At 41.9% G+C, this 27,249-nt stretch overlaps 1 protein-coding gene across 2 annotated transcripts in view; it reads left to right on the plus strand.

The window, feature by feature from the left end:
* LOC108516342 (AP2-associated protein kinase 1) overlaps window positions 1-27,249 on the plus strand; it is a 176,356-nt gene that overhangs the window by 114,468 nt on the left and 34,639 nt on the right. Inside the window, exons 7-16 of one of the 2 annotated variants that reach the window (XM_017853775.1) lie at window positions 1,219-1,300; window positions 1,784-1,916; window positions 4,616-4,719; window positions 6,813-6,892; window positions 10,923-11,077; window positions 12,633-12,922; window positions 17,042-17,320; window positions 21,997-22,229; window positions 23,941-24,098; window positions 25,833-25,937. In XM_017853775.1, coding sequence (XP_017709264.1) covers window positions 1,219-1,300; window positions 1,784-1,916; window positions 4,616-4,719; window positions 6,813-6,892; window positions 10,923-11,077; window positions 12,633-12,922; window positions 17,042-17,320; window positions 21,997-22,229; window positions 23,941-24,098; window positions 25,833-25,937 — 1,619 coding nt within the window. The remainder of the gene's footprint in view (window positions 1-1,218; window positions 1,301-1,783; window positions 1,917-4,615; window positions 4,720-6,812; window positions 6,893-10,922; window positions 11,078-12,632; window positions 12,923-17,041; window positions 17,321-21,996; window positions 22,230-23,940; window positions 24,099-25,832; window positions 25,938-27,249) is intronic. The other variant, XM_017853776.1, reaches the window with a different exon arrangement.

A 27,249-nucleotide genomic window follows, 5' to 3' on the forward strand; every position in this document is an offset into this window, starting at 1 on the left:
AGAGCATCACGGTCACAGTTGGGTTGTTTGACTTTAAGTGAAGAATGAGGAGGGGTTTACAAGCATACATCAGAGTAAAAGGAAGGACTCTTAGAGCTGTTTATCAGTGGTCCTGTGGTCATTGCACATAGATGTTTTGATTTGTGATGTCACAGAGCCTATAAAAAGCTGAGAGGTGCACACACTATAAAACACTAGGATGTTTTTAAGTATGATCACAGCAGCCATGACATTATCAGTCAAACAGATGTGCTTTTTACTGAACCCTAAATTGCTCCTTCCTTCCTGCTCATAAGGCAATCTAAGTGGAAATAATGGTGAGTAGGTTATTAAAGTCTCTGCAGATACTGAATCACAGACTTTCATGAGAAAAAGCTTATTTAGATTTGTGACTCCAATAAGAGCCTGACCCATTTTCTCCTCATGTCCACAATGTTGGATTTTTTACAGGTAACAGCACTCACTATTACTACTAATAAGTCAACAGTCTAGCCTGCACACCTACATCCTGATCTTCTCTGTCCTTTTCATGCATCACCCCAGACAACCATGCCTGGGGCAAGAAGACCCTGATCGACCCAAGGCCCTGAGGGATGCCTAGACCTGTCCCATCTGGGATCTAGAGACTAAAGCAGCATAAATCACATGCTTGGTAACACCAAGACACTCACTTTGAGGATGTGCTTGTACTACTTTTTTCTGGAGCGAGAGATAAAACTGTTATTTCAGCCTGATTCCAGGAGCAAAGAGGAAGGGCTCTTGATTCCGTCCACTCCTCACCCCAGCCAGGGCCCACTTTCTGCTCTTCTCCAGAGTACCACAGTCAGTATTACATCTCTGTGTTGAGCCACATGTAAAGGCCATTTTTAAAACAACAAATTGGCAAAATATAGTATCAGAATAAGAATTGGTAAGAGAAGATTTTGTCATTTGAGGACCCAAGAAAAGTTGCTTTTAGAAATTATTTAATGTATTAGTGTCTGAGTCCCCACGTGTTCTTAAACTAGGAGGACTGCTGCCAGAAGGCCATGGTGTGATGATATGATTGTACCAAGGACAGCCTTTCATTTTATCTGTACTAATATTTCATACTCTCTTCTGCAGATTGCTCCCAGGGATTCTATTAATGTAAAAAGAAAAAAAAAAGTGTTTCTGCTGCTCCTGGTTTTTAATTATAGTATTGACATATTTAATAAAAAATGAATCTCTTGATTGTAGATACACAACGCTGTCTTATCGAGCACCAGAAATGGTCAACCTGTACAGTGGCAAAATCATCACTACGAAGGCAGACATTTGGGTAGGTGTCGAGTAACCTATCCATACCTAAGATAGCAGCAGTCTTGACTGTAAATTCCCAAGGTTAATGCACACAGCGCTATAGCATGGTGGCTACCGTACCATATCATTGTCTACTTGCCCCTCAAGGTTCTTGATGTGAGAATACCAGCCACTGCTTCTTGAAGCATGATAAAGAAAATTACTTCCAAGCTCTGTGGAAATGAGTTAGATTTTTTTTTCATGCATATGTTACTGGTTCTTAAGAGCAAAACAGGTAAATACTTATTCTTTACTGGAGCACGATTTGGTAATAATGGTAGAAATATTGTAACTCAGCTGCTAGCAGTGGTGTTGGGTTCTAAAACTCACGTTTCTAATATATTAATAGTCTATAGTTTTTATATCTGCTAGTAAATGTGGATGGTGCCAGTTTCTCATTAGATCCATTTAGAGTCATGATAAATAAACCACTAGTAGCAATCTGCTATCTTTATTTTTTTAGGCTCTTGGATGTTTGTTGTATAAATTATGCTACTTCACTTTGCCATTTGGGGAGAGTCAGGTGGCAATTTGTGATGGAAACTTCACAATTCCTGATAATTCTCGGTATTCTCAAGACATGCACTGCCTAATTAGTAAGTATTTTAAGCTTCTAGTTTCATATTTTTATTTCTGATCACAAAGAATGAATTGGGGGATAAAGCGATTAGATTCCAGGAGTAATGAGTTAGATGCAAAGGTAAAGAAATTAGTTGATAATGATTGGGAACTCAAAGACAATGTAACAGTGTCTGGTTAGAGTGGTGGGTCTTTTTGCTAGAAATCTGAAGTTGTTTCACACCTGAGCCCAGCCACCCAAGCAGAAATCCTAACTGCCTGGAGCAGAAGAGTGCTTCTATATTCTGTTGCAGTCTCTATGAAAGCTCCGGTACCAAAGGAGTCCAGCTGACTCATATCAAGTGATAAGAAATTCATCTTTGCAAAACTGGAAGCAACTCAAATGAAAATGATTGCAGTGCATTCACTGGGGTGAATACATAATTAAGACTATATAACTCCATGGAACCAGGTTTTTCCTCTCATTTAGGTTAATCATGGGATTTTGATAACATGCATCTAAACTCAATGCTCTCTTAAAAATAGTCTTAAGATTCCCCACTATTTGGTATCATCATAGCAAGCATATGTACTAACATTCATTAACCAGATGGTAGAATAAGTAATCTTTAAAAAAAAAAAAAGAATAATAATCTTTGCACAAAACCCCTATACTAAAATGCTAAAGAAGCAGAGATTTTTATCATCTTTCCACATTGGTCAAGACTCTTAACATCTAAGTTTTAACTGTTATGGATTGATTATAAATCTTGAGTAACCCAGTTTGAGTCCTGCATGGGGATATACTGGAAAAAATAGAAGCAGCAAATGTGGGTGGAGCATCTGACATTTGTTGAGGGCCTACTTATGCCTCATTTAATTCTTAAAATCCTTTATATATTAAGTATAATTATTCCCATTATGCAAATGAGAAAACTGAAACTGAGAAAATGTAGGTAACTTATCCACTTAACATAGATACAGCTTTTAAGGTGCTGCCCATTCCATTGTGCTAGTTTTGTCAATCAGCCTCTTCCATTTATTAACAAAAAAAAGGAGGAATATTTAAAGGACTAGATTATGACATTTAACAATTGTTGGATTGTTTTAAGAGATAAAGCATTATATTCATGTTAGAATTCCAAGTATGTAAGTGAGATTGGTAGGAAATATGGGAAAATGGCCAACATTGATATTAGACTAGTATTATTTTTTGATAATTTTTAAAACATTTATGCAGTAAATTCATATTGGGAAAAACAACTCGTTATGAATATCTATACCATGGACATCTTTCCCAAACTGCTTGCAGAACATTTGGCAACTCCACTGTCACCCTAAATGCACAGATCTAAAATTAAGTTTATCATCATTAGCCCTCTTTCCTTCTTTTTACCCTCAGTACCCAGTTCCCCTGCCCACTTTTCAGTTTCTCTCAGTGGTATCAGCATTGAAGCCTAGAAAAGTGAAATTTAAGATTTCTTTGGATCCAGCTAGCAAGAGAGAGGAAAGGTTCAATCATTTTCTCGGTCATATTCCTTTTTTGGAGTTTCTACTATTTTCATTACATTCTTTACACGTACATCACTGTCACCATAGTATATACAGACTCTGTCAGCTCATGCCTCTACTGTTGGACTGGTCACCAGCTTTTCTCCTCTCTCTTCAACCCATCCAGCACACCCTCACCAAAAGATTCCTCTTATAAAACACCACCTCTCATGTCCCTGATTAGGAAACTCTAGCGGCTTGCCAATGGTCCCACAGTAGGGCTCAGCTTCTTAGCATGGCATTTAAGATTCTGATTCTGATTGCATGCCACCCACTCAGCCTTCTCTCTACCCTGTCCTTCTGGCTCCTCTGTTTACTTGCAGCAAGACACTCTCTTGTCTTTCTCCAAGTCCTTCTTTGCTCAGACTATTCTCTCAACTGGAATGTCTTTTTCACTGCTTCCCACCTGACTAAATTCTGTCCTGCCTTCAAGGGCCAGCTCAAGCTCTGCCTCTTCTGCAGGGCGGTCACAAGGCTGCAGCCTCACTGATCTTTTTGGAACTTAGTGTCCAGAGCATTCACTTTATTATTTAAGCAGTCAGCTGCCTTGTGTTTTTGTTTGCATATATATGTGTATGTTCGTGGTCTTCTCAAAGATTTTTTTTCCTCCTAAGGATTTTTCCAGCCTCAGGGAGGCAGAAGCTTAAAGGACCTGGAAATAGACAATTGATCTATAGGTCACAGGAAAAGTAAATATGCATATGTTACTTTGTAATTTTTTAAAATCTGGAAACCAGCTAGTATTTCCAACAAAAGAATAATAAGTCAATTCATGAAGTTTGAGTTTTGGTTATAATTATTAAGAATAATCATTCATTTAGTAAGATAAGATGAACCAAGGAAGCCCGTGGTAAGACCGTGTAACCTCCTAGGTATTGGAGTATGCAGGTGGTAACTTTCATATTGAGAGCTTGAGTCCCTCTGGTGCAAAGCATAGAATATGAACTTTAAGTATCTTTGCTACAATCCACATATTTTATTTTTATTTTCTTATAGATATTAAATATTTCAGGAACATGAGAGCTTCTCTTTCTAAGGGGAGAAAAGGGGCTAATTATACTGTCTGAGTTCTATGAAAATAAAAGTTTAAAACAAAACATTGGGAATAGAGAGAGGAATGATGCTTCCTAACTAGTGTAATAACTGTTGGAATATTATTAAATAAATTCACGTATGTTTGCCTTAGGGTATATGTTGGAACCAGACCCTGACAAAAGGCCGGATATTTACCAGGTGTCCTACTTCTCATTTAAGCTACTCAAGAAAGAGTGCCCAATTCCAAATGTACAGGTACGTGAATGGTGCTACTTAAAGGGAGTAAACATTATCAAATTGCCATTCTGAGTTCCTGGGGTGTTCATCAGCTGTTTAAATGAATATAGATGTCCCTTGCTTTAACTACTAGGGGGCGTTCAAGCAAAGCTAACTGTGAAGCAATTGCCATAAAGGGAATCCAATTTTCCCATGGAATTTAATTATAAAACTGAAGCAATTGTACTGAACAAAAAAAATGCCCTAGGGATTGAGTTGGACACTTTGAATGAAGATTGACCAACTTCATGTCTGTCAACTCTTCTAGTTCTCTAAGAGCCACATGCCTGTTGTAGTCACTTGGAGGTGATTAGGCAGGCTGCTTTCCCAAGGCGAGGCCTTGGACATGCCCCCATGCCTGTTAGAACCTACGCCCCCTGTCCCTGTTCTCCTTCCTTGCAGCAGAGCTTTCTTGATTTTGCTTCTGCTCTTGGCCATTTATAACTCACACTCCTCTTTCTCTGTCCTTCCAGCACATCAAGCCATAAGAATGTTTTCTACATTTAGTAATCCTAAACTCTGCACTCACAGTTTTCAGAGTAAAACGCTTGCATATGTCCTTTTTACAGACTTTAAATGTTGGTAATACGGCTGGGCGTGGTGGCTCATGTCTGTAATCCCAACACTTTGGGAGGTTGAGGAGGGTGGATCACCTGAGGTCAGGAGTTCAAGACCAGCCTGGCCAACATGGCAAAACCCCATCTCTACTAAAATCCTTGCATATTTTTCATGTCATATTGTGATCTATTTTTCTTAAATATTTTGTGAATGGCTGCTATAATAAATAGATTCTAACCTGCAATTTTCTTGCTAGTTCCTCCAATAATGAACTTTTGATTTCACTGCTGGGGCTTAAGGGTGCTGCTCCTCTTTCACTCTCACATTTGAAATCAGATGTGGGGTTCATCCAGGTGGAGCTCAGAATATTGGCTTTATTACTAATAAGCTTGAGTCAGAAGATGCAGCTTGACCAGTCAGGCTCCCTAGCATTAGACCCACATGACTGAGATGTAAACACCTGATTCCTGGGGGACCGGCTCTTCTCTAAAGGAAGGAGGGCAACAGCAAACGGGACCAGCTCAGTTTTTCCACAGTCTTGTCAGTCACAGAAGTCAACTCTTCTCCTTTTGAAGAGGAATGCTTGAAGAAGAGAAAGTGCTAGAAGTTTTCCAGCAGAAAAATCTCCCCCCACCTGGAAACGTGAAGGAAGCGAGAGGACCCTCCTAAAAGGCCAGTTTTATAACTAGTATTGTGTGTTGGGTTTCCCAGATTAAAACGAGGGATACTGTGCGGTAACCAAACATGATTGTCTTCTTTTGTAGTCCCACTTTCCCATTCGTAAAGTTAAATAATGTGAGATCTAAGTGGAAGCATTCAGATTGGTAGCTAGTTTTTTAAAAGTACACCTCACAAGTCTCATATCATTTGGTACTCAGTAGTGGTAAGCACCTGTTTTAGGGTTAGGGACAGCTAGCTGGTGCTCCCTCATGAGGCATTATTAGATGGATAGTGCAGATTTCAAGCCAGAGGAACTCTCCTTGGCTTGTGGACTGAGTAGTGCCTCACATGTTGGAAAGGGTACTGGCTCAGCAGCCATACACAGGGGTGGCTGTGGTTTTCTCTGAGCATTCTGACTAGCAGATGCAGTGCACCCTGGTTTGACACACTGATAAGCTCGAACGAAGATCTTTCTGGGATCCAGAATAATACCAGCTACAGACTTTTCCTTCCCATTCCTTTCATAGCATCACTTCTAAGCTGTGGCATAGGAGAAGGGTACTGAGATCAAGCCCCAGCGACTCAGCGTGGTACAGAAGGTAGAGAATAATCAGGGAATGTGTGCTGCACACAAGCTACTCTCTCCTCTTCTTTCCTGACTATGGCTGAGTCTGACATGCATTTGGTTAACTTTCCTTCTCTCTACCAGACAGACCGCAGGGCCTGGAAGCTGCTCCAGAAGATCCCAAAATACGTTTCCATCAGCTCTCAGTCCCAATCAGGCTGCTTATTCTTTAACAAAGAAATCTACGATGTCCTTGTTGTTTTGTTTTGTTTTGTTTGCAATTCTGTAGAACTCTCCCATTCCTGCAAAGCTTCCTGAACCAGTGAAAGCCAGTGAGGCAGCTGCAAAAAAGACCCAACCAAAGGCCAGGTAAGAAATGCCTTCATGAGCACATGTCCTCCTTGGATTGCCACAGCAGCAGGGAAGGATGCCTGTGTTTCTTGATTCTTACATATGCTGTTGTGACCAGGGGCTGCACAGATCAGGAAAGCAAGCTCTGTCTTGCCTAGGCAGAAACTGGGAATGCAAAAAGGAATATCATAAAACATTGTGATCTACATTTGAAAGAGAATCAAGAACTCTAAAGCTATTTTCTTTGCATGGGAATAGGCTCAGGGGCATTCAGAGATGAGGCAACAGCAGACTTTAAATGTTGCTAGTATGGCCAGGCGTGGTGGCTCACATCTGTAATCCCAGCACTTTGGGAGGCCAAGGAAGGTGAATCACCTGAGGTCAGGAGTTCAAGACCAGCCTGGCCAACATGACAAAACCCTGTCTCTACTGAAAATACAAAAATTAGCCGGGTATGGTGGCACACACCTGTAGTCCCAGCTACTTGGGAGGCTGAGGCTGGAGAATCACTTGAACCTGGGAGGTGGAGATTGCGGTGAGCTGAGATCATGCCACTGCACTCCAGCCTGGGTGACAGAGCAAGACTCCATCTCAAAAAAAAAAAAAAAAAAAATTGTTGCTAGTACAAGAGTATCCTAAACATTAGCCAGGCATGGTAGCACGTGCCTATGGTCCCAACTACCCTGGAGGCTGAGGCAGGAGAATTACTTGAGGTCAGGAGTTTGGGATCAGCCTGGGCAATACAGCGCGACCCTTTTAAATTTTAAAATTTAAAATTAAATCTTTTAAAATTTGTAAAAGTATACTAAACATGCGTCCTGACTTTTGGTTAGCCACATTCTCCACTCTAATACTCAACCTCCCTTTCCTTCTTACTTTCTATGGCTCCAACCACATGAGGAAAGTGCAGGTCAAAGCACCAGGTCCATGAACAGCAGAAGACTCTCCGGGTCTTAGCTAATCACAGTCTATTGAACCTAGGTTCTTCCGAAAAGCAGATGCCAAAAGAGGATTAAGCAAAGATGTTATTTGGGGAAATGCCCATGTGAGAGAAAACAGGGAGGGAGTCAGGAAAGCCTGGGAGCGCCATCAGAAGGCAGTGCAAGTCTGACCCAGAGAGAGGGAGGAGAAGCATGGGTGAAGTGACCTAGACTGTGACACAGCTTATGTAAGACTCACCAAAGGTGTTGGGGTCCTTGTGCCAGTGAGCCAGCAGATAGTCCCTCATCTCCTAGGAATTCCTGTGGGTTGGAGGTTAGGGCTGGCAGCAACCTATGGGAAGCATGGCGCCAGGGCAAACACCACAGCAATGGTGGATTTAGTGCTGCATTTTAGGAATGCAGCATCTGGGCATCGGGGTTTTATGCTCCCTGTAGATGAAGCTCTACAAGGCACATTGGCATGGCTGCCACACCTTCCAAATGGCAGATTCTAGAGGTAGCACTGGAGTTATTTATACTCCTCTTTTTTATACCACCATGGCGAGGAAGTGCTAGCAGCAAACTGCATCAACAAAGTATCCGGGATGGGAATATGTGAATTTTAATAGAACAGTAAAATAACATCTGTATCCTAAAAAGTTCTTTAATATTTATTAAATGCCTGCTGTGTACATGAAGTTATTTTAGATGTGCCTCTAAAATAGTGAGACTTTGATTTTTAATAAACGTAGCAAACTTGCTTAACAAACAAAACTTGTTACTTTGTAGTCCATTTCTTTCACTAATTCAGCCATGCTCACCTCTTTGGGAGTTGTTTTGGGCTGATTTAAGTAGCTTAGTCTTTTGTGCTCATGGCTGTCTCGTAGTAGGCTCAAACATGATATGTGCAGAGGCTAAGCAATGATCCCTTTCCCCACTCCACTCCACAAAACAGACACATTGAAGTCCATACAAACTAATATTTTGGACATTCTACAATTAATAAAACAGATTCATAGTTACTGATACATTTGATGTTCACATCTGCCTTACGATGTAGGCATATGTGTTTTTTCCCTTTTACATATAAAGGACCCAAAGCTGAAAGAGGGAAAGTGACATGCCCATTATCACACAGTTACTTAGTGAGGAGCTAGAACTCAAATATAGTTTTCTTCGGCTCCAGATCCCATTGCTCTAAGATGTTCCCCTCAAGAGATGATCAACATGGAGGTTCTGCTGTTTGGGTTTCTACAGAAGCCTGTTCACCTCCCTCACCCTTGGCTTTTTCTTTTTTCCCCTTTTTCTTTTTGAGATGGAGTCTCACTCTGTCACCCAGACTGGAGTGCAGTGGCGTGATCTTGGCTCACTGCAACCTCCGCTTCCTAGGTTCAAGCAATTCTTCAGCCTCAGCCTCCCAAGTAGCTGGGACTACAGGCACGTGCCACCACACCTGGCTAATTTTTGTATTTTTAGTAGAGATGGCGTTTCGCCATGTTGGCCAGGCTGGTCTCAAACTCCTGACCTCAAGTGATCCACCCGCCTTGGCCTCCCAGAGTTCTGGGATTACAGGCGTGAGCCACCATGCCCGGCCAGCTTTTTCTCTCTTACACCTTTCTTCTTTTCTCCAGCACATGTCCCATTTTTCTTCCCACCTCCCTTGCCCAAGTTATAGCCCCCCAGACGTGATAGCCTTTATGTCACCACTTCCCCAGCCAGCACAAGAGCATCCCTCTAACAGGTTGCCAGTGCAAAGTTTCTGGGCCCAGGATGGACCTTGGAGGTACGTCGTGGGAAGGATATGAGGCCAGCTGCTTTGCTTCCTGTTTTACATTCATGGAGGCTGTTTTGGAAATATTTTGACAAAACATGCTTTGGAAATATTCTTGAAACTTGTTAATTTTGGCCTAACCTGTTATACTCTCTAAAGTGGAGTTTCAAAGGATGGCCAACTCTGATGTCAGTTAGGTAGTAGCTAGCTGCCTGGACTACTGTAAATTCGTGAAACTTAGCATCTGCACCCTCACAAGGAGCAAGCAATCTTCCCTATATTAGTTTGAAAGTGTCAGTCTGGCTGTGAGTTACAGAAAGTCCAAAATGACAGTTGTGTATAAAAGATAGATGTTTATTTTTTTCTCTCAAGTAAACAAAATCTGGAGATAAGTAGTCCAAGGCCAGCATGGCAGTTCTGCTCCATGAAGCCCTCAGGGATCTAGACTTCTTCAAGCTAACCACATCACCATTCCTACAGTGTAGCCCTGACTGCATGGATCAATATGGCAACATCCCTGCTCTTAGCAGGAGGACCAAGGAATAGTCAAAGAAGAAGACAGAAGGCTTGAACCAGTTATTTCTTATGGTTTATGAAAACTGCCGCATGATAATCTTCTTACATCTCATATAATGCCAGGACTTAGAAACGGGTTCACACCTATTTGCAAAAGACACTGGGCAATGTGATTTTTACTCTGGGTGACCCTGTGCCCAGCTAAAACTTTTGCTACTGTGGAAAAAAAGATAGTATGTATATTGGAAGAAATGGAGTTTCTGTCACACTTCCCAATTTTAAATCCTTTGACTTGAATTATTTACTTTTTCCTTCCAGTTCCCGTGTTGGATTCACTCATCTGCATGCTTTTCATTGTAGAAAGACCACTTTGATAGCTAGTTGCAGCCAAGTTTGAATTCTCTTTGCATCTGAAAACCACGTGCCTCGAACCCCTCTTTACATTATCACCCCAAGGGTATTTTGGGAAATCCTAGGAGGTACTAGGTAAAAGGGCCACAAGATGAAATAAACTTGAGAATGCTTAGAGAATGCAAAGAGAATGCATTCTACATAGCCTTCTTTTTGAGATTCTTCTTGCATATTCACACAAGAAAAGTTCTGCTAGAAGGAGAGCCACCCAGTATATTTTGATCAGTGTGTTAAAAATTTATTTGCCCACCAAGCCTGTTTTCAGAAGGTCTAGTAACAGTGGTATCCTGTGGGAGATCCTTTGGGAAGCATCGATTAAGCAGACCTGGAAGGTTTAGGTCGATGTGGAAGCGGAAGCATTGTGTCCTCTGCCCACCCGCTTCCATTTTTTGCATACTTTAATATGAACCTTTCTCTTTTCCCTTTCTAGACTGACAGATCCCATTCCCACCACAGAGACTTCAATTGCACCCCGCCAGAGGCCTAAAGCTGGGCAGACTCAGCCGAACCCAGGAATCCTTCCCATCCAGCCAGCCCTGACACCCCGGAAGAGGGCCACTGTTCAGCCCCCACCTCAGGCTGCAGGTTTGTATCTAGATTGGTTTGAAACTCACTACACCTCTTTGTTATTCTGGACAACAGGAAAGTCTTGGAAAGCCCGGTTTGCTTTAGGATTGGAACCCAGAGGCACATAGAGATAACAGTGTTCCTTGAGGAACAGGTGGCAGCTGCCGTTGAAATTGTATGGCAATGGCCAGGCGTGGTGGCTCACGCCTGTAATCCCAACACTTTGGGAGGCCAAGGCAGGTGAATCATCTGAGGTCAGGAGTTAAATTTCGAGACTAGCCTGGCCAACATGATGAAACCCCGTTTTGCCAAAAAAAAAAAAAAAAAAGCCAGGCATTGTGGTATGCACCTGTAATCCCAGCTGCTGGGGAGACTGAGGCAGGAGAATCACTTGAACCTGGGAGGCAAAGGTTGCAGTGAGCCGAGACCGCACCATTGCACCCCAGCCTGGGTGACAAGGGTGAAACTCCATTTCAAAAAAAAAAAAAAAAGAAATTGTATGGCAAATGGCTGGCAAAAGGGGAGGCCTCCTTGAATTCTGAGATACATCTCCAAGACCACTAAAGCCCGTTGTCTCTTTTCTAGACTTGCCCCTGATTTTGCAGTTTGGAACCTTATCCTGCCTCTTTATTTCATATATTTCCCTTTGCTTTTAAAGAAATAAGACTCTTCCAAAGTGTTGAGTTCAGTCCAGGGCAGCTTCCCTGTTCTGTTAATTAAACTTTGGGACATTGAAATGGGCTAGGGGAGATGATTGGGTAGAAAGCATTATTTTATTCATTTGCCTCCCAGCCTACAAAAATGCCTGGTTGGGTCTAATACATCAACAGTTAAAGATGCCTGGAAGAGACAGGACTGAAGAGGCTGAAGAGCTTGGACTAGCAGACAAGTTACTTTCAATTTTAGGAAGTTTGGGGTCTGATGGGCTGAGATACAAAGAAACTGAATTATTTTCATACATGCCTGAAAAAAAAAATAGAAACGAGACTCCTCTCTTAATGCTTTGTCTCTTGAAGTATCTACCACCCTTCATGTTTTGGCATGCTGTTTCTCATGAGAGGAGGGAGCTTTGTTTCATAAAAAGGATGGATCCAAAATATTGAATAACTGAACCCTACCAGGAAGCTGCTTTTGGGGAATTTGGTGGCCGTCTACTTATAGCCAGGCCTCCAGACTGGGATAAGCTACATGTAAAACACCAGGGAATGATTTTGTCATGCTGCATGCCAAGAGGGGCAAAGCTTGTGCATATGTACCAAAGGCCAGCTGAATATGTAGACATTTGGGGTGCCAACTAAATTTGTAATTGACTAAATGAGATGATTAATAACGGAAGACTTTCTTAAGGAGGCAATATTGAACCTTGGTTTGAAAAATTTGTAACACATAATTTAGCAAGAAGATAGAAAGACGTTCCAGGTGGGACAGAGCATGTGGAAAGACAGTGAGGAGCACGTGAATCTGGGGATACTCTGCCCACTTGTCACCCCCTATTAATTGTTTTGGCAAGACAGAAAGCCATTTTTGTGTGGAAGAGTTTGGAACCCTTACATGGACTTTATTCTTATTGCAGGATCCAGCAATCAGCCTGGCCTTTTAGCCAGTGTTCCCCAACCAAAACCCCAAGCGCCACCCAGCCAGCCTCTGCCACAAACTCAGGCCAAGCAGCCACAGGCTCCTCCCACTCCACAGCAGACGCCTTCCACTCAGGCCCAGGGTCTGCCCACTCAGGCCCAGGCCACACCCCAGCACCAGCAGCAACTCTTCCTCAAGCAGCAACAGCAGCAGCAACAGCCACCACCACCACAGCAGCAACCGGCAGGCACGTTTTACCAGCAGCAGCAGCAGGCCCAGACTCAGCAGGTAAGGTGGTCAGAGTGTGGCCCTTGCTTGCATATCTGAGTCATGACTGTGAAAAAGCCCACTAGGTAAAGGTATCTTCCCAGAGAGCCATTACATCACCATTTCTCATGGATGTAGATACTAAAGCATTGAGAAGCAGATCTATCACTCACACCCCTTTCACCCTGTTTCTCAGGCCATGAGGAATCCGTCACCTGATTGAGGGACATCAGTACAAGAGTTATTTTTTGGCCGGGTGCGGTGGCTCACGCCTGTAATCCCAGCACTTTGGGAGGCTGAGGTGGGCGGATCACGAGGTTAGGAGATCGAGACCATCCTGACCAACATGGTGAAACCCCGTCTCTACTAAAAATACAAAAATTAGCTGAGGGTGGTGGCGCAAGCATGTAGTCCCAGCTATTTGGGAGGCTGAGGCAGGAGAATCGCTTGAACCCAGGAGGTGGAGGTTGTGAGCCGAGATCGCACCATTGCACTCCAGCCTGGGCAACAAGAGCGAGACTCTATCTCCAAAAAAAAAAAAAAAAAGCTATTTTTTTAAGGACTGCTTTTTTTTCTTCTTTTTTCTAATATAACTGTAACACCATTATCATAAGAGAGGAAAAAATAACAATAATTTTTTATTATCAAATATCCATTAGTATTTAACTGTTTCTGATGCCTCATAATTAAGTTGGTTTGTTTGAATCTGTATCCAATACTAACAATGTATTTAGTTGGTCTATATTGTTTTCCATTATCTTTTCATATATTTTTTTCACATTTTTTACTATGAATTTTATAATGGTGAGTATATCTATTTTTTTTTTTTGGAGGTAGGGGTCTGCTCTGTTTCCCAGGCTGGAGGGAAGTGATGCAGTTATAGCTCACTGCAACCTCCAGTTCCTGGGCTCAAGTGATCATCCCAGCTGGGTCTCTCAAGTAGCTAGGACTATAAGCATGTGCCACCATGCCTGGCTAATTTTTACTGATAGAGATGGGGGTCTCATTATTTTGCCCAGGCTGGTCTCAAACTCTTGGCCTCAAGCCATCCTACCACCTCAGCCTCCCAAAGTATTGGAATTACATGCATTAGCCTATGCGGCTGGCTGATATATCTTTTAAGTCCCCTTTTATCCGTAGGTTCCTCTTTTTTTTTTGCTTTTGTCATTTAATTTTTCAGAGAAACTGGATTATTTGTCCCGTGGAATTTTTGGCATTCTGGGTTTAGCTGATTGCATACTGTGGTGTCATTTGATATGTTTGATCATCTTCCATGTACACTGGTAATTTCTCAAGGCTTACTCAGTATTTGAGTCAGTTTGACAGTTCTTCTTCCTGTTGTGTCATGTCAGGAGGTCTGTAATGTCTCACTGGCCTCTGTTTCACTGATACTAAGATCAGGGAGCGTTTACTTTCAGATTTCCCTGAAGACTGTGTTTCCCAAAAAAAAAAGGAAAAAAAAAAAGATCAATCAGTGTATTGAGGTGTTGTCTGTCTGATCCATTTGTTTAATGCTCCCCATTAGCTTAGCAGCCATCACTGATTATTTGCCAAGTTCCTTAATTCATCAGGGATGGCACAATGATAGTCTAACATTCCCTCTTCATTTGAGGGCTGGACGTTTTCCATGAAGAAATTTTTTCATCAACTCTTTAGTTACCCTGAGGTACTGTTTGTACAGAAAAGGCAGGAAAAACACTTGATTCTTTCCTTCGTTTACTAGTTTTTCAGAGTAATAAATTTGTTCTCTCTTATCATCCAAAGGTGAACAGTGAGGTTTTTGTTTTGTTTAGTTTAGTATCATTAGGAATTCTTAGATTTTAACTTATTTGATACCTTTGAATACATTGCTTTTTTTGTTGTTTTTACTAGAGATGGGGCCTTGCTGTGTTGCCCAGGCGGGAGTGCAGTGACTATTCACGGGCGGGATCCCACTACTAATCAGCCCTGGAGTTTTGACCTGCTCCGTTTCCAATCTGGGCTGGTTCAACCCTCCTTAGACAACCTGGTGGTCCCCTACTCCCAGGAGGTCCCCATACTGATTCTGACCTTAGTGCAGACACCCAACTAACATAGCACACTACAACCCAGAACTCCTGGGCTCAAGCGATCCTCCCGCCTCAGCCTTCCGAGTAGCTGGGACTACAGGTGCATACCACCATGCCTGGCATATTAAGGTTTTAAAATATTTATTTATTTTAAAGCTCAGATTGCCCCAACTTTGGCCAGTAGAAGTCTGGTAACTCCAGTGGTCTTTAATGATTTCCTTGCTATCTAGGATCATGCTGGCCTCTAGGATCATGCTGCCCTCAACTTGAAATCATCTATTTTTTTTTTTTAGGAGCTCTGTTTCTTTTAGTGGAAATAATGTTTAGAAATCACAATTTTGATGCTAGAGATACCATTTGCCTAATGGATTGGTTGTTGTTTCAAGGCCTTCTCAGTGGACAATTAGAAAATGTGTTTTGTTTTGTTTTGTTAGAGAATAGGCATTATGAATTGAGATTTATATTCCTAATCTGGATATTGCATTACTGGATTTCTGTTTAACTTCTTGGATTTTGTTGTGTTTTCATCTGGAAATCTTGATTCTTAACAGCATTAACATAGTTAATTAATTGTTCTATCGTTTTAAGATAGCAATAACCATATGATTACTGAAAACAGTTTAAGATTTCCTTGCCCATTTTACCCTTAGAATGTTTAGCACGTTATTTTCTGGAGCGTTCAGCTACCAATTTGATACACCGGCTTATTTGCATTGTTTTGCTTTTGATTTTTAGTTATTGCTTTTTAAATTTTAGTTTAATTCTGTTTTGTAGATGTGTAAAGCATTTACATAGTTTCAGAGTTAAATCTGCAAAAGTTCATCCCCGCCAACTCATGTAATAGTGGTATTGCTCATTCTTGTTTACAACTTGAGGGTATTCTATTAGATATTTCCTTCAGGATATATCTATCATAGTTTATTTAATCAGCCAGTCTCTTGTTGATAGACATTTGGGTTGTTTCCAGTATTTTGCTGTTATAAGTAGGCAGCTATTTTTTTTTAATCTTCTAATTTGTTATCCCTTTAACCTTGCCCCAGTAGACAAACAGTATCCTCCCAATTGACTCTAGTAACTACATAAAGTATACAGGATGTTCACAGATACAGTCTTGACCTTAGTTCATTGGCAGGCCCTTATTTTGAGCTCTGTTTGTGTATGTAGCACATAGCCCCTAACAGTGGGGATTAGAGAGACATATAAGAAGTGTGGGCCAGGCACAGCAGCTCATGTCTTGTAATCTCAGCACTTTGGGAGGCCGAAGCGGGAGGATTACTTGAGTGCAGGAGGTCAAAACAGCCTCGGCAACATCGTGAGACTGTGTCTCTATGAAAAATAAGAAAAAAAATTAACCAAGCATGGTGGTGTGCACCTGTGATATCAGCTACTTAGGAGGCTGAGGTGGGATGATCACTTGAGCCCAGGAGGTCAAGGGTGCAGTGAGCCGAGATTGCTTGCACCACTACATTCCAGCCTGGGCAATAGAGCGAGACACTATCTCAAACAAACAACAAAAAAAGAAGCATCATAGAGTATACTGGCTATTTTGAATGTTTAAGGAAGTTTAATAAAAATAGAGCTCTTGGGAAATAATTTTTAGTAAGACTTGAGATGAGTCTTAATAGTTGAGTTAACATTTAGGTTATTCTTTTCTGTGTCATAATTTGCTTCAACCTGTTCAGGTAGGGAAGCATTTTAATCTTGGCTGCTTTAAATCCCTGTATAAGAAGGATTACCTCTATGATTAGGAGATCGTTTATTAGCTCCTGCTATACTCTAGCTTATGGAGTCACATGATGTTTAGTCAGATAGCTTCCCTTAGGCAAGGCCTGGAAACCCACTTGGAAGGCCAGTCTGTAGTGCAAGAGGCAGCCTGGTGCAATGGATGGAGCCTAGCAGTGTAATGGACTGCTGCTGTGTTGTATTTAATGCCCTGAGGTCTCCCTCATGAGATTTTAGGCCTAGCCTCAAGACTTTTCTACTTGCCCTTGCCTTTGACTTTAGCACTGGACTTCATTGTTATTGAGACATTTGTCTTTTGTGACTCTTATTCTGGGACAAGCCCTTATTCATCTTCTCATTTCTTGCTCAGTTTCAGGCAGTACATCCAGCAACCCAGCAACCAGCAATTGCTCAGTTCCCTGTGGTGTCCCAAGGAGGCTCTCAACAGCAGCTAATGCAGAATTTCTACCAGCAGCAGCAGCAGCAGCAACAACAACAGCAACAGCAACAGCTGGCCACAGCCCTGCATCAACAACAGCTGATGACTCAGCAGGCTGCCTTGCAGCAAAAGCCCACTGTGGCAGCAGGACAGCAGCCCCAGCCACCGCCAGCTGCAGCCCCACAGCCAGCCCCTGCCCAGGAGCCAGCGGTAAGAATCAGCCAGAGCTCAGAGCACAAAAGCAGCGGAGGAGTGTGCAGTGAGAGTTAGGGAAAGGGTGGGAAAGATGGCAGCAGCGGATGACGGGTCAGGTTGCTTTCCCACCTGGGTGGTTCAAATATTTGATCTGTCCTTGATATATCCAAGAATAGTATGAGATGTTCTGTAGAAGATAGAGGTTTTTAAAAAGATCATTCTAGGCTACTGATAAAGAACCTTCGTAATTTTTATCTCTCTGAAACTAGGCTAGCAGGAAGATCTGTTCGTCATCTCTCTCCCTGTCACTTTGAACAGTCAAGGACCCAGGCAGGATTAAAGCTAATCCCTTTCTCTTCTTCAAGGGGCAGTTTGATCCATTGTGCCCTTTCCAGGCCCTGAGTCCTCCATGTTGTGTTTATTCTTTGTCTTGGATGACATTACTAATCACATTATTTAAGTTTACCTTGCAGCTCCCGTCAAGGGTCTGCTTACCTGGGACCATTCACCCTGGTGTAATCACCCTGGGTACCAGAGCATCTGAGTATCCAGTCATTTGAGCCATCCTGTCAATTTAGAAATTGGGCATGTCCACTTTTAGATATTGGCTGAGTATGGCATCAGAACCCCTCGTCTAATTGTCCTCTACAGTTTCAACACACACAGGCACATCCTGCTTTGGCCTTTAATAAGTGGATTTTTTTTCTGTAGTCATATTTTTCTGAGTGATAGTGATAGAAAAATTTATGGTGTTAGAAAAAGACATTTTGCATACGCAGCTGATAGAGTGTCACAGCTACCCTGTTAGTCCCAGGGAAGTCCAACCACTAGACAAACAAAGGAAAAGTAAGAAACCATCTTTCTGAGGATTGATTTGTAATAGAGTTTTGTCTCCCATCTTAAACCAGAAAACCTACATCCCTTCGAAAGGAAGCAGTGCCGTAGATTGTCTTCTTTAAGTCTCAGCTAAGTGTGTGTTTAGTGTCTTTACACCTTTGTTTCTAAAACAACTCAGACTTCCTGCAGGCGTGGAATAGACAGTGAGTCTCTGTATTTTCAACAAGAGGTAAAGTTCCTCTTGTTCATGGAAAAAGAGTTTTTAAAAAAATTAGTGCATGATGTAGCTAGGAGGGACCTTAATTATCCAGTTCAGTCTCCTCATTTTATGGAATTGGAAACTGAGTGATTGCCCAAGACATACAGACTGATGGTTGTGGAGCTGGGGCAATAATCAAAGAATCCTGATCTGTGTTTAAGTTTAATTATAACAGATGCTCATCCAGGGTGATAAAATGATCAACTACTACTGACTATACTTCTTATGAGGTTCCCCTGTGCTTTTCCTAGACAAAAGTGTCCACTTTCTTGGGAACGAATTATGAACCTTCTCCATGTTCTCTGGATGAACAAATACTTTGAACACTTTGCTCTGTGATAGTTGGATTTAGGGACAGAGAGGAAACATGCTTTGGCCAGGAGCCGTAGAGCTTCTCAGCTTTGACCCATCCCTGTCTCCGCTGAGTCTTGGCAGGGCTACTCTAGAGAAGCAAGTGAGTGAAGGTAAAGCGTACCCTGTAGCCATTTTAAAGCAATAAGTAGCAAAGGGAAAATGGCCATATGCCCCAGATGTTTATTGCAGTCTTATTAATAATAGCCCAAAGAATGGAAGCAGCCTAAATTGCTGAGGAACCCAACTGTGCAGCCATTAAAAAACATGGTTATAAAGTCTGTACAACAGTATGAAAAGAAATGCTCAGAGGTAATGTTAAAGGAATTGTGAAATTATGGAAAAACCATATACTTGAAAAGAGACTTAAAGTATAAGGTACCAAAAAGATAAGAATTGCATCTAGTTATATTAGAGTGATGGAATAGAAGTCTGTTTTCTGTATTCTTACATTTCTTGATGTGATTATACTCCTTTTATAATTACATATTTTATTTTTTAAAAAATCTTCAGCAAGATAAACATCTGAGTCTTTGTATTCCATCTCCTATGGTCTCTCTCTCCCTCCTCCCACTTTCCGATCCTGTCTGGATGGGATGGCATCATGGTGCAGAAAAGAGTCCTGAGCCATCGTCAGGAGACATGGGTTCTGCTTCCAGTTAACACTGTGACCTTGAATGAGCTCTTGTCCTCAGTACAGGAGTTGAAATCAGCGTTTTCTAAGGTCCCATTCAACTCTCACATTCTTTAATTCTAAGTGGAAGTAAAACTGTCTTCCAGGGTTGCTGAGAGGTGTAGCTGAACAGGTACAAACCACTTAGTGTCTGTAGATTGCTGTTATAGGGCAAGATGTCCTGAAGGAGGCATCTGATCTTCAGTGTGCTGCATTTGGAGAACAGAAGAGAAAAATGTTCTCCAAGTGTAAGAAAACCACCCAACCCCTTTCCTTTATGCCATCAACCTAGAGACAAAACAACTTCGGATGTAAAATGCCCTGGGGATTTCACCATCCCTTCCCTCCAGTCCTTCATCTCGGAATAGAGTTGTCACTGGACTCTTCAAAATAAAAGGACCCAACAGTTCAGTATTCTTTTCAGATTAATGAATGTCTCATGAAATAAGCCAATTCAGTATGTCCTCAAAGCCCTCTGACACCTATGTGTGGTAGTATTCAGCCAGCTGTTACAGGCACAACTCACTCTGGACCCCCAGAGGAAGCTGTGGAGCTGGAGCTATGGTTGTCTTCACAGAGCACTTGGCCTCTCCTGCAGCAGGGCAGCTTTGTTACCCTTCTAACTTCTGACTGATGTTAGAACCTTATATTGTAACATTCAGCCTGTTGGTAAAGTGGATGGAATACTGACACGTGTACATAGTCTGCCTTAAATAAATTTTCCAAGTCCTGAGTACAAGATGAGGGTAGTCAATATCCCAAGCTAGAAGCATCCTGACCCGGGTATCTAGATAGTCTAGTTTCCTTAAACTCTCTCAGGGCCTGCCTTTATAGACACTGATACTGCAGGTGAACTGAGTTGCAGCTTGGAGCAGCAACTCTAATCTGAGAGGAGGGACTGGAGGGAAGGGATGGTGAAATCCCTGGGGCATTTTATATCCGAAGTTATTTTATCTCTAGGTTGTTAGAGTAAAGGAAAGGGGTTGGGTGGCTTTCTTAACATTTTTTGTTCATTTTCCTTAATATAGATGACTAATGCTTAAGGACCATTCATGTGGTCACAAGGATGTCTCACCTGTATGTTGTTCTGTGGTGGCAGTTTGGCCTGTTTTGAAAATGGCCCATATCACAAGAGTCCTTGTATTATTAGCTCAGTCACCATCAGCACCTTTTTTTTTTTCTTTCTTCTTATTATATTCTCTGCCAGTTCTTCAATATTATGTCCAAACTGAAGATTGAAACAAGTTAATCCCACTAAACTAATGCTATATATTTTCTTAGGAGTTGTCACAGAAATAGGATCTTATATACCCATCCCATCAATGAAATAAAGAGCCTTAACAACAAAACAAAAAGGGGAATGCTTATACATTCTTGATGGGAGTATAAGTTAGTTCACCCATTGTGGAAAGCAGTGTGGCGATTCTTCACAGAGCTAAAAACAGAACTACTGTTCAACCCAGCAATCCCATTACTGGGTGTATATTCAAAGGAATATAAATTGTTCTGCGCTAAAGACACATGCATGTGTATGTTCATTGCAGCACTGTTCATGATAGCAAAGACATGGGATCAACCTAAATGCCCACCAATGGGAGATTGGATAAAGAAAATGTGGTACATATACGCCATGGAATACTATGCAGCCATAAAAAGAAGGAGGATGGAGGCTTTGCAAGAACATGGTTGGAGCTGGAGGCCATTATCCTTAGCAAACTATTGGAGGAATAGAAAACCAAATAGCACATGTTCTCACTTACAAATGGGAGCTATATAATGAGAACTCATGGATGCAAAGCGGGAAACAACAGATGCTGGGGCCTCCTTGAAGGTGAAGGGTGGGAGGAGGGAGAGGATCCAAAAAAATAACTCTTGTGTACTAGGGCTTAGTACCTTGGTGACAAAATAATCTGTACAACAAACCCCCGTGACACGAGTTTACCTGTTTACCTGTATAACAAACCTGCGCGTGTACCCCGAACCTAAAATAAAAGTTTAAAACAAACAAGCAGTAACATTTATGAATCACGGTAGAATTCTCTCTGACTCACTCCCAACCTGTGGTCTCGCTATGGCAGAGAGCGAGGGATCTCTTAGCAGAAATCATTCAGCTTAAATGTGTTTTGCTGGAGATATGTCTTCATTGTCCTCTACCTGTAGTGATAGATCTATTGCCTGCCCTTTGGAAGCATTCTGAATGAGTTTGTATGTGACTCCAGAAATAGAACGTGCTCCTTTATGGTAAATTCTAGATGTTTACACCTGAAATAGCTTTTGCATTCTTATACTTTGGGCTGAATATGGTTAACTTACGGTTACCCTGTATATTATTGCTGATGAAGATTGAACTTTATGTGTATCAGACAAATACCATGTTGTTATCAGTCTCAAAGTTGCAGCACAGATTGTCAAAGCCTGGGTTTTTCTTTCTGGGCGTTATTGATAAAATTAGCCATTTGAGTCTCATGTTAGCGCTTATGTGGCATTTTTTGTTGTTCTGCTTATCTGTTTGTTTTTCCTTTAATTTTTTTTTTTTAAATTTAATGAAACATTTTCCATCTCTCTTCCTAGCAGATTCAAGCTCCAGTAAGACAACAGCCAAAGGTTCAGACAACCCCACCTCCTGCTGTCCAGGGGCAGAAAGTTGGATCTCTCACTCCACCCTCATCCCCCAAAACCCAACGTGCTGGGCACAGGCGTATTCTCAGTGATGTAACCCACAGTGCCGTCTTTGGGGTCCCTGCCAGCAAATCAACCCAGCTGCTCCAGGCAGCTGCAGCTGAGGCCAGTCTCAATAAGTCCAAGTATGTGGTGCTTCCTCTTTGTTGTTCTTACCTCTGTGAGCGAGGTCTGCCTGCGGCTGCTAGTGTGTGATTCTTTGCGTAAGTGTGTAGATGTGTGTAATGCAAATACAGTGGTGTGTACTTGTGTGTGTTTGTTTAATTATTTTTCTGGTTTGTTTATTTTTTCTGGCTTCTTGCGTGTACATACATACATCTTGCATGTACTTGTGTTTAATGAGCAACTGTGAATTTGTCTTTAGTGCATGGGCCATACTAATCTTAAGAAATCTTTTCCTGCTTGGCCCACTGTTCTCATTCTCTCACCTGTTCCATGCTCTGCGGTGTGTTTTCTGAACTCTCGATCTGACCGAGTCTCTCCATGCTGAAAATCTTTCATTGGCTCCTCATTACCTGTCGGATGATAGCTGAGCACCCTGCTTCACACAGAGGGCCTGTTGTGTTTCACAGGCAGACTTGCCACTCTTCACCTTCCCGAGCCCTTTGTTCCTCCTATGTCCTCTCCTGGGACTGCCGCGCTCCTCCTTGCCCCCCTAGGGAATGTTCATTTATTCATCAAGATCCATGTCAGAGGTTGACTTCTCCTTGACCCTTCCTCTGATATGATGTATAATTGCTATCTGAACCTTTTTTTGAATTTGTATGACATGTATTGTCATTCATTATTTGTATGTCTGATTGAACTGGTTTGTGAGTTCTCCAAGACAATAACCATGTCTTAGTCAACCTTTGGAAACCCAGTGACTGGTTCTGTGCCTGACGAGTAGATTTTGATGAGTGTTGAGTAAATGCAATTTCAGACCCTTAACTGGCTTGGAACCATGCACTCTAAAGTTAACATCTTTCAATGAAGTTAAGAGAGACTTTATAAGAAAATTATATCATGATACTTAGATGCACAAAGTAGTGTTAACTGTCTTTATTTCTTTTTAATTGTGATGGTGGCCCTTAACTCTATGCATGCTGGATCCTGAGAGATGAGAGACAGCCTAACTAGACCTCTTTCCTGCCCATCTAGGGATCAGTTATTATAGATGTTATGGTGGTCACCACAAGGTACACAAGTCTAAGAACAGGTTGCTTTTAGATCCTGAACTGAAACAACTTGCAGATAAGACTAAAAAGCTAAGCAAGAGATTAAGAAAGTAGTGGGAGGTAGTGAGTCATGAAGGAAAGGAGACATTCATTTCATAAAGTGGAATGGGTAGCTGTGGAAATTGTTCAGGTGCTGTGGAAAGCCCTTTTAGGAAAACACTGTGGGCCGGGCACAGTGGCTCACGCCTGTAATCCTAGCACTTTGGGAGTCCAAGGCAGGGTGGATCACCTGAGATCAGGAGTTCAAGACCAGTCTGGCCAACATGGTGAAACCTTGTCTCTACTAAAAATACAAAAATTAGCCAGGTGTGGTGGCGGGTGCCTGTAATCCCAGCTACTCAGGAGGCTGAGGCAGGAGGATCGCTTGAACCAGGGAGACGGAGGTTTCAGTGAGTCGAGATCACACCATTGTATTCCAGCCTGGGTGAAAGAGCAAAACTCTGCCTTAAAAAAAAAAAAAAAAAAGAAAACTATGGTGGAAAATGAAGGTTTGACCTGGAAAATGAAAGTTTGACCCAGAAAAGAATTTGATCCTGAAACAAAGAGAAAATAAGTTGACCCTTTTTGTTTTGTTCAACTTTTATATCTTTTTGTTTCGTGGGGGTGGGAACCTACCTAGGTCTGCAACCACCACTCCATCAGGCTCTCCTCGGACCTCTCAACAAAACGTTTATAATCCTTCAGAAGGTTCTACGTGGAATCCCTTCGATGACGATAATTTCTCCAAACTCACAGCTGAAGAACTGCTAAACAAGGACTTTGCCAAGCTGGGGGAAGGTGAGTAAGCTGTGTCTTTTTTTGTGCTTCTTGATTGTAAGAAATAACCAGGAATGAGAAAGAATCGTAACTCTAGAAGGGTATGCATGTGAAAACGTAGGCTTGGGCCTTTCCATAAGGCTTGATTTCGAAGTATGCATACAAATTGGTTTTTATTTTTACCATGGCCCTGAAGTCCTCATCTTCAGGAAATCCTGATCTATTGTGGCTGGCAGCAAGGAGAGTGTGATGCTTAGGGAAGAAACTTGTAGGAAAGGTTTGTGACGTAGTCCAGGATAACAGCATCAGGCATGGTCCCTCCTTGGAGGAGTGTGATGGTTCCCTTATCCTAGGTTGGTTTATTGTCCCAGAAAGTTGGCACCGCTTGTCCATGAATGTGCCTTCACATGGACACTGAATCTTTCTTTCACTATGATCAGAGTTCTGTATTACTGTATTACACAGAAAGATGATTAAATAAATAGAAGATATACTTCTGCTGAAGAACAGTCTACTTTGGAAGGCAGGACACACACACGCACACACACACAGAGGCACATGCACACACTTTGGAACAAATTCTAATATGCATAATTCTAATAATTCTAATAATGTTAGCGAGTACTCTAATAAAAAGAGTACTCTCAATGTAGATAAGGTCACAGGGTAAAGGAGTGATGAGAACCAATTGAGTGGTATGAGCTATTGGCCAAACATTGTGGCTTTAACTATCATTTAATAGAAATCTTTTAAAACTCCAAGGCCAGTTGTGGTGACTTGGGCCTGTAACCCAGTGCTTTGGGAGGCTGAGGCAAGAGAATCACTTGAGCCTAGGAGTTCAAGATCAGCCTGGGAAACATGCCAAGATCCCATCTCTACAAAAAATTTAAAAAATTAGCTGGGCATCCTGGCACACATCTGTAGTCCCAGCTACTTGGGAGGCTGAGGTGAAAGGATCACTTGAGCCCAAGAGGTCGACGCTGCAGTGGGCTATGAATTTACCCCTGCACTCTAGCCTGGGTGATGGAGTGAGTGAGACCCTGTCTGTTAAAAAAACTTCCTATTACTTTCTTGCTTTTTTGAACAGAAGACAGGGCATAGTACTTAACTTTCTTTGGCAACTTTGTTTCATTGTTATGTATACCAGTTGTTATTCTGGACTGTAAATAGAAATACCTCCATAGACTATTGAAAATTGTAGTATTTTTGCACCCAAATAACTAGCCCCTGAGTTTTAATAATTTCCTCTCCCTTTTCTTTACTGTTCAGCTGTCAGCTTTCACATTAAGCTACTGTCATTATGCTTATCCCTCATAACATCTCATTATTGCCATCTCCACCACTCCCTCTTCTCATTTACTCTCCTAAACTGCTTCCATCATGGAAAGCAGATCATCAAACTCATTAGAGCTATATAAAGTGAATAGATTACAAGTGAGGGCGGGAGGCATTAAATGTACAGTTCTGTAGTGTTAAGTACATTCACACTGTTGTGCAACCAAGCAATCTCCAGAACCCTTTTCATCTTGCAAAACTGATGATATGCTCTCTTTTGATTCTTAACAGTCTCCTTTTTTTTCTCAGCTGTTCTCTCAGTTATTGCAATGACTAGACAAGGACCTTTGAATGTGTCGCCGTAATGCAGTAAAAGTAGTCAAGTCCAGAAGTCAGTTCAGAGAATGCCCCTCACCTCTGAGGTGTGTGTGCCTCACAAGATTCTGCTAGAATGAACTGAGTGGTGTTTTGTCTCCCCAGGCAAACATCCTGAGAAGCTTGGAGGCTCAGCTGAGAGTTTGATCCCAGGCTTTCAATCAACCCAAGGTGATGCTTTTGCTACGACCTCATTTTCTGCTGGAACTGGTTAGTATGGCAAATAGCTGGAACATGAGGTTCACTGTTGTTACCTTCACACTGTTTTTCACTCCACAGATAACTCTAGCATGCCAGTGAAACCCAAATCCTGGCAGTAACATGTGTATATATATATTATATATATTATATATTTTTTTTTTTTCATGGTCTATTTAATTTAAAACTTACTTTCTTTAATTGAAAAGGTTTCTGATCAAAAGGGTAAAATCTAGGACCACTTTAAATTTAAGTGGCAGGACAGTCTGGCAGTAATATGCAGGACTTGTTCTCTCTAGTCCACAGGCATGTCTTAAGCAAGTATTTCTAGATTTGAGAAATACCCAATGTTCATTGCTTGTAATTTCTTAGGTTTCTGAGATGACGTGAAGAATTTTAAAAATTAAATGTTCTGTTATATCTAACATTCCTCTAAACTGTGTGTGTGGGCGCGCGCGCGCACGCGTGTGTCTGTGTGTGTGGGCGTGTGTGCGTGTGGGCGCGCGCGTGCGTGCACATGCTGTTGGGAAGGAGAGAGGTGTTTTTTTAATGAGACTTCTAAAAAAAGGAGGGAGATATTCTTTTAATGAGACTTTGTTAAAAGTGTAGAAGCAATCATAAGAGACAAACTTTTCCCTTCTATTAATAAAAAATTATACATTTTTATTGTATAAAAGTTAGTAATTCATAGGAAAGAAAGTTAAAATTCTTCATGACCCCACCACCAAGAGATAGCCCAGGGATACCATCTTGATGTCTGTTAGTGGCATTTGACCTCCTTTTGAGAGTCACAGATATCTTTGTGAAGCTAATGAAAGTTGTAGGTCTCCCTGACCAAAATACACATGACCACAATTTTTTTTTTTTTTTTTTTTTTTTTGAGACAGAGTCTTGCTCTATAGCCCAGGCTGGAGTTCAATGGCTCAAGCTTGGCTCACTGCAACCTCCGCCTCCCAGGTTCAAGTGATTCTCCCGCCTCAGCCTCCAGAGTAGCTGGGATTACAGGCACCTGCCATCATGGCCGGCTGATTTTTTTGTGTTTGTAGAGGCGGGGTGTCACCATGTTGACCAGGCTGATCTTGAACTCCTGACCTCAGGTCATCTGCCTGTCTCAGCCTCCGAAAGTGCTGGGATTACAGGGGATTACAGGCGTGAGCCACTGTGCCTGGCCACATGACCACAATTTTGTATGCTCTTTGGCCCCCTGCTTAAGACTCTCAGACTCTGATATGCATCTTTTTTTTTTTTTTTTTTGAGACGGTGTCTCATTCTGTTGCCCAGGCTGGAGTGCAGTGGCACAATCTCAGCTCACTGCAACCTCTGC

Source organism: Rhinopithecus bieti, unplaced genomic scaffold (genome assembly GCF_001698545.2).
Source record: "Rhinopithecus bieti isolate Rb0 unplaced genomic scaffold, ASM169854v2 scaffold_36315, whole genome shotgun sequence".
Taxonomy (NCBI): Eukaryota; Metazoa; Chordata; class Mammalia; order Primates; family Cercopithecidae; genus Rhinopithecus; species Rhinopithecus bieti.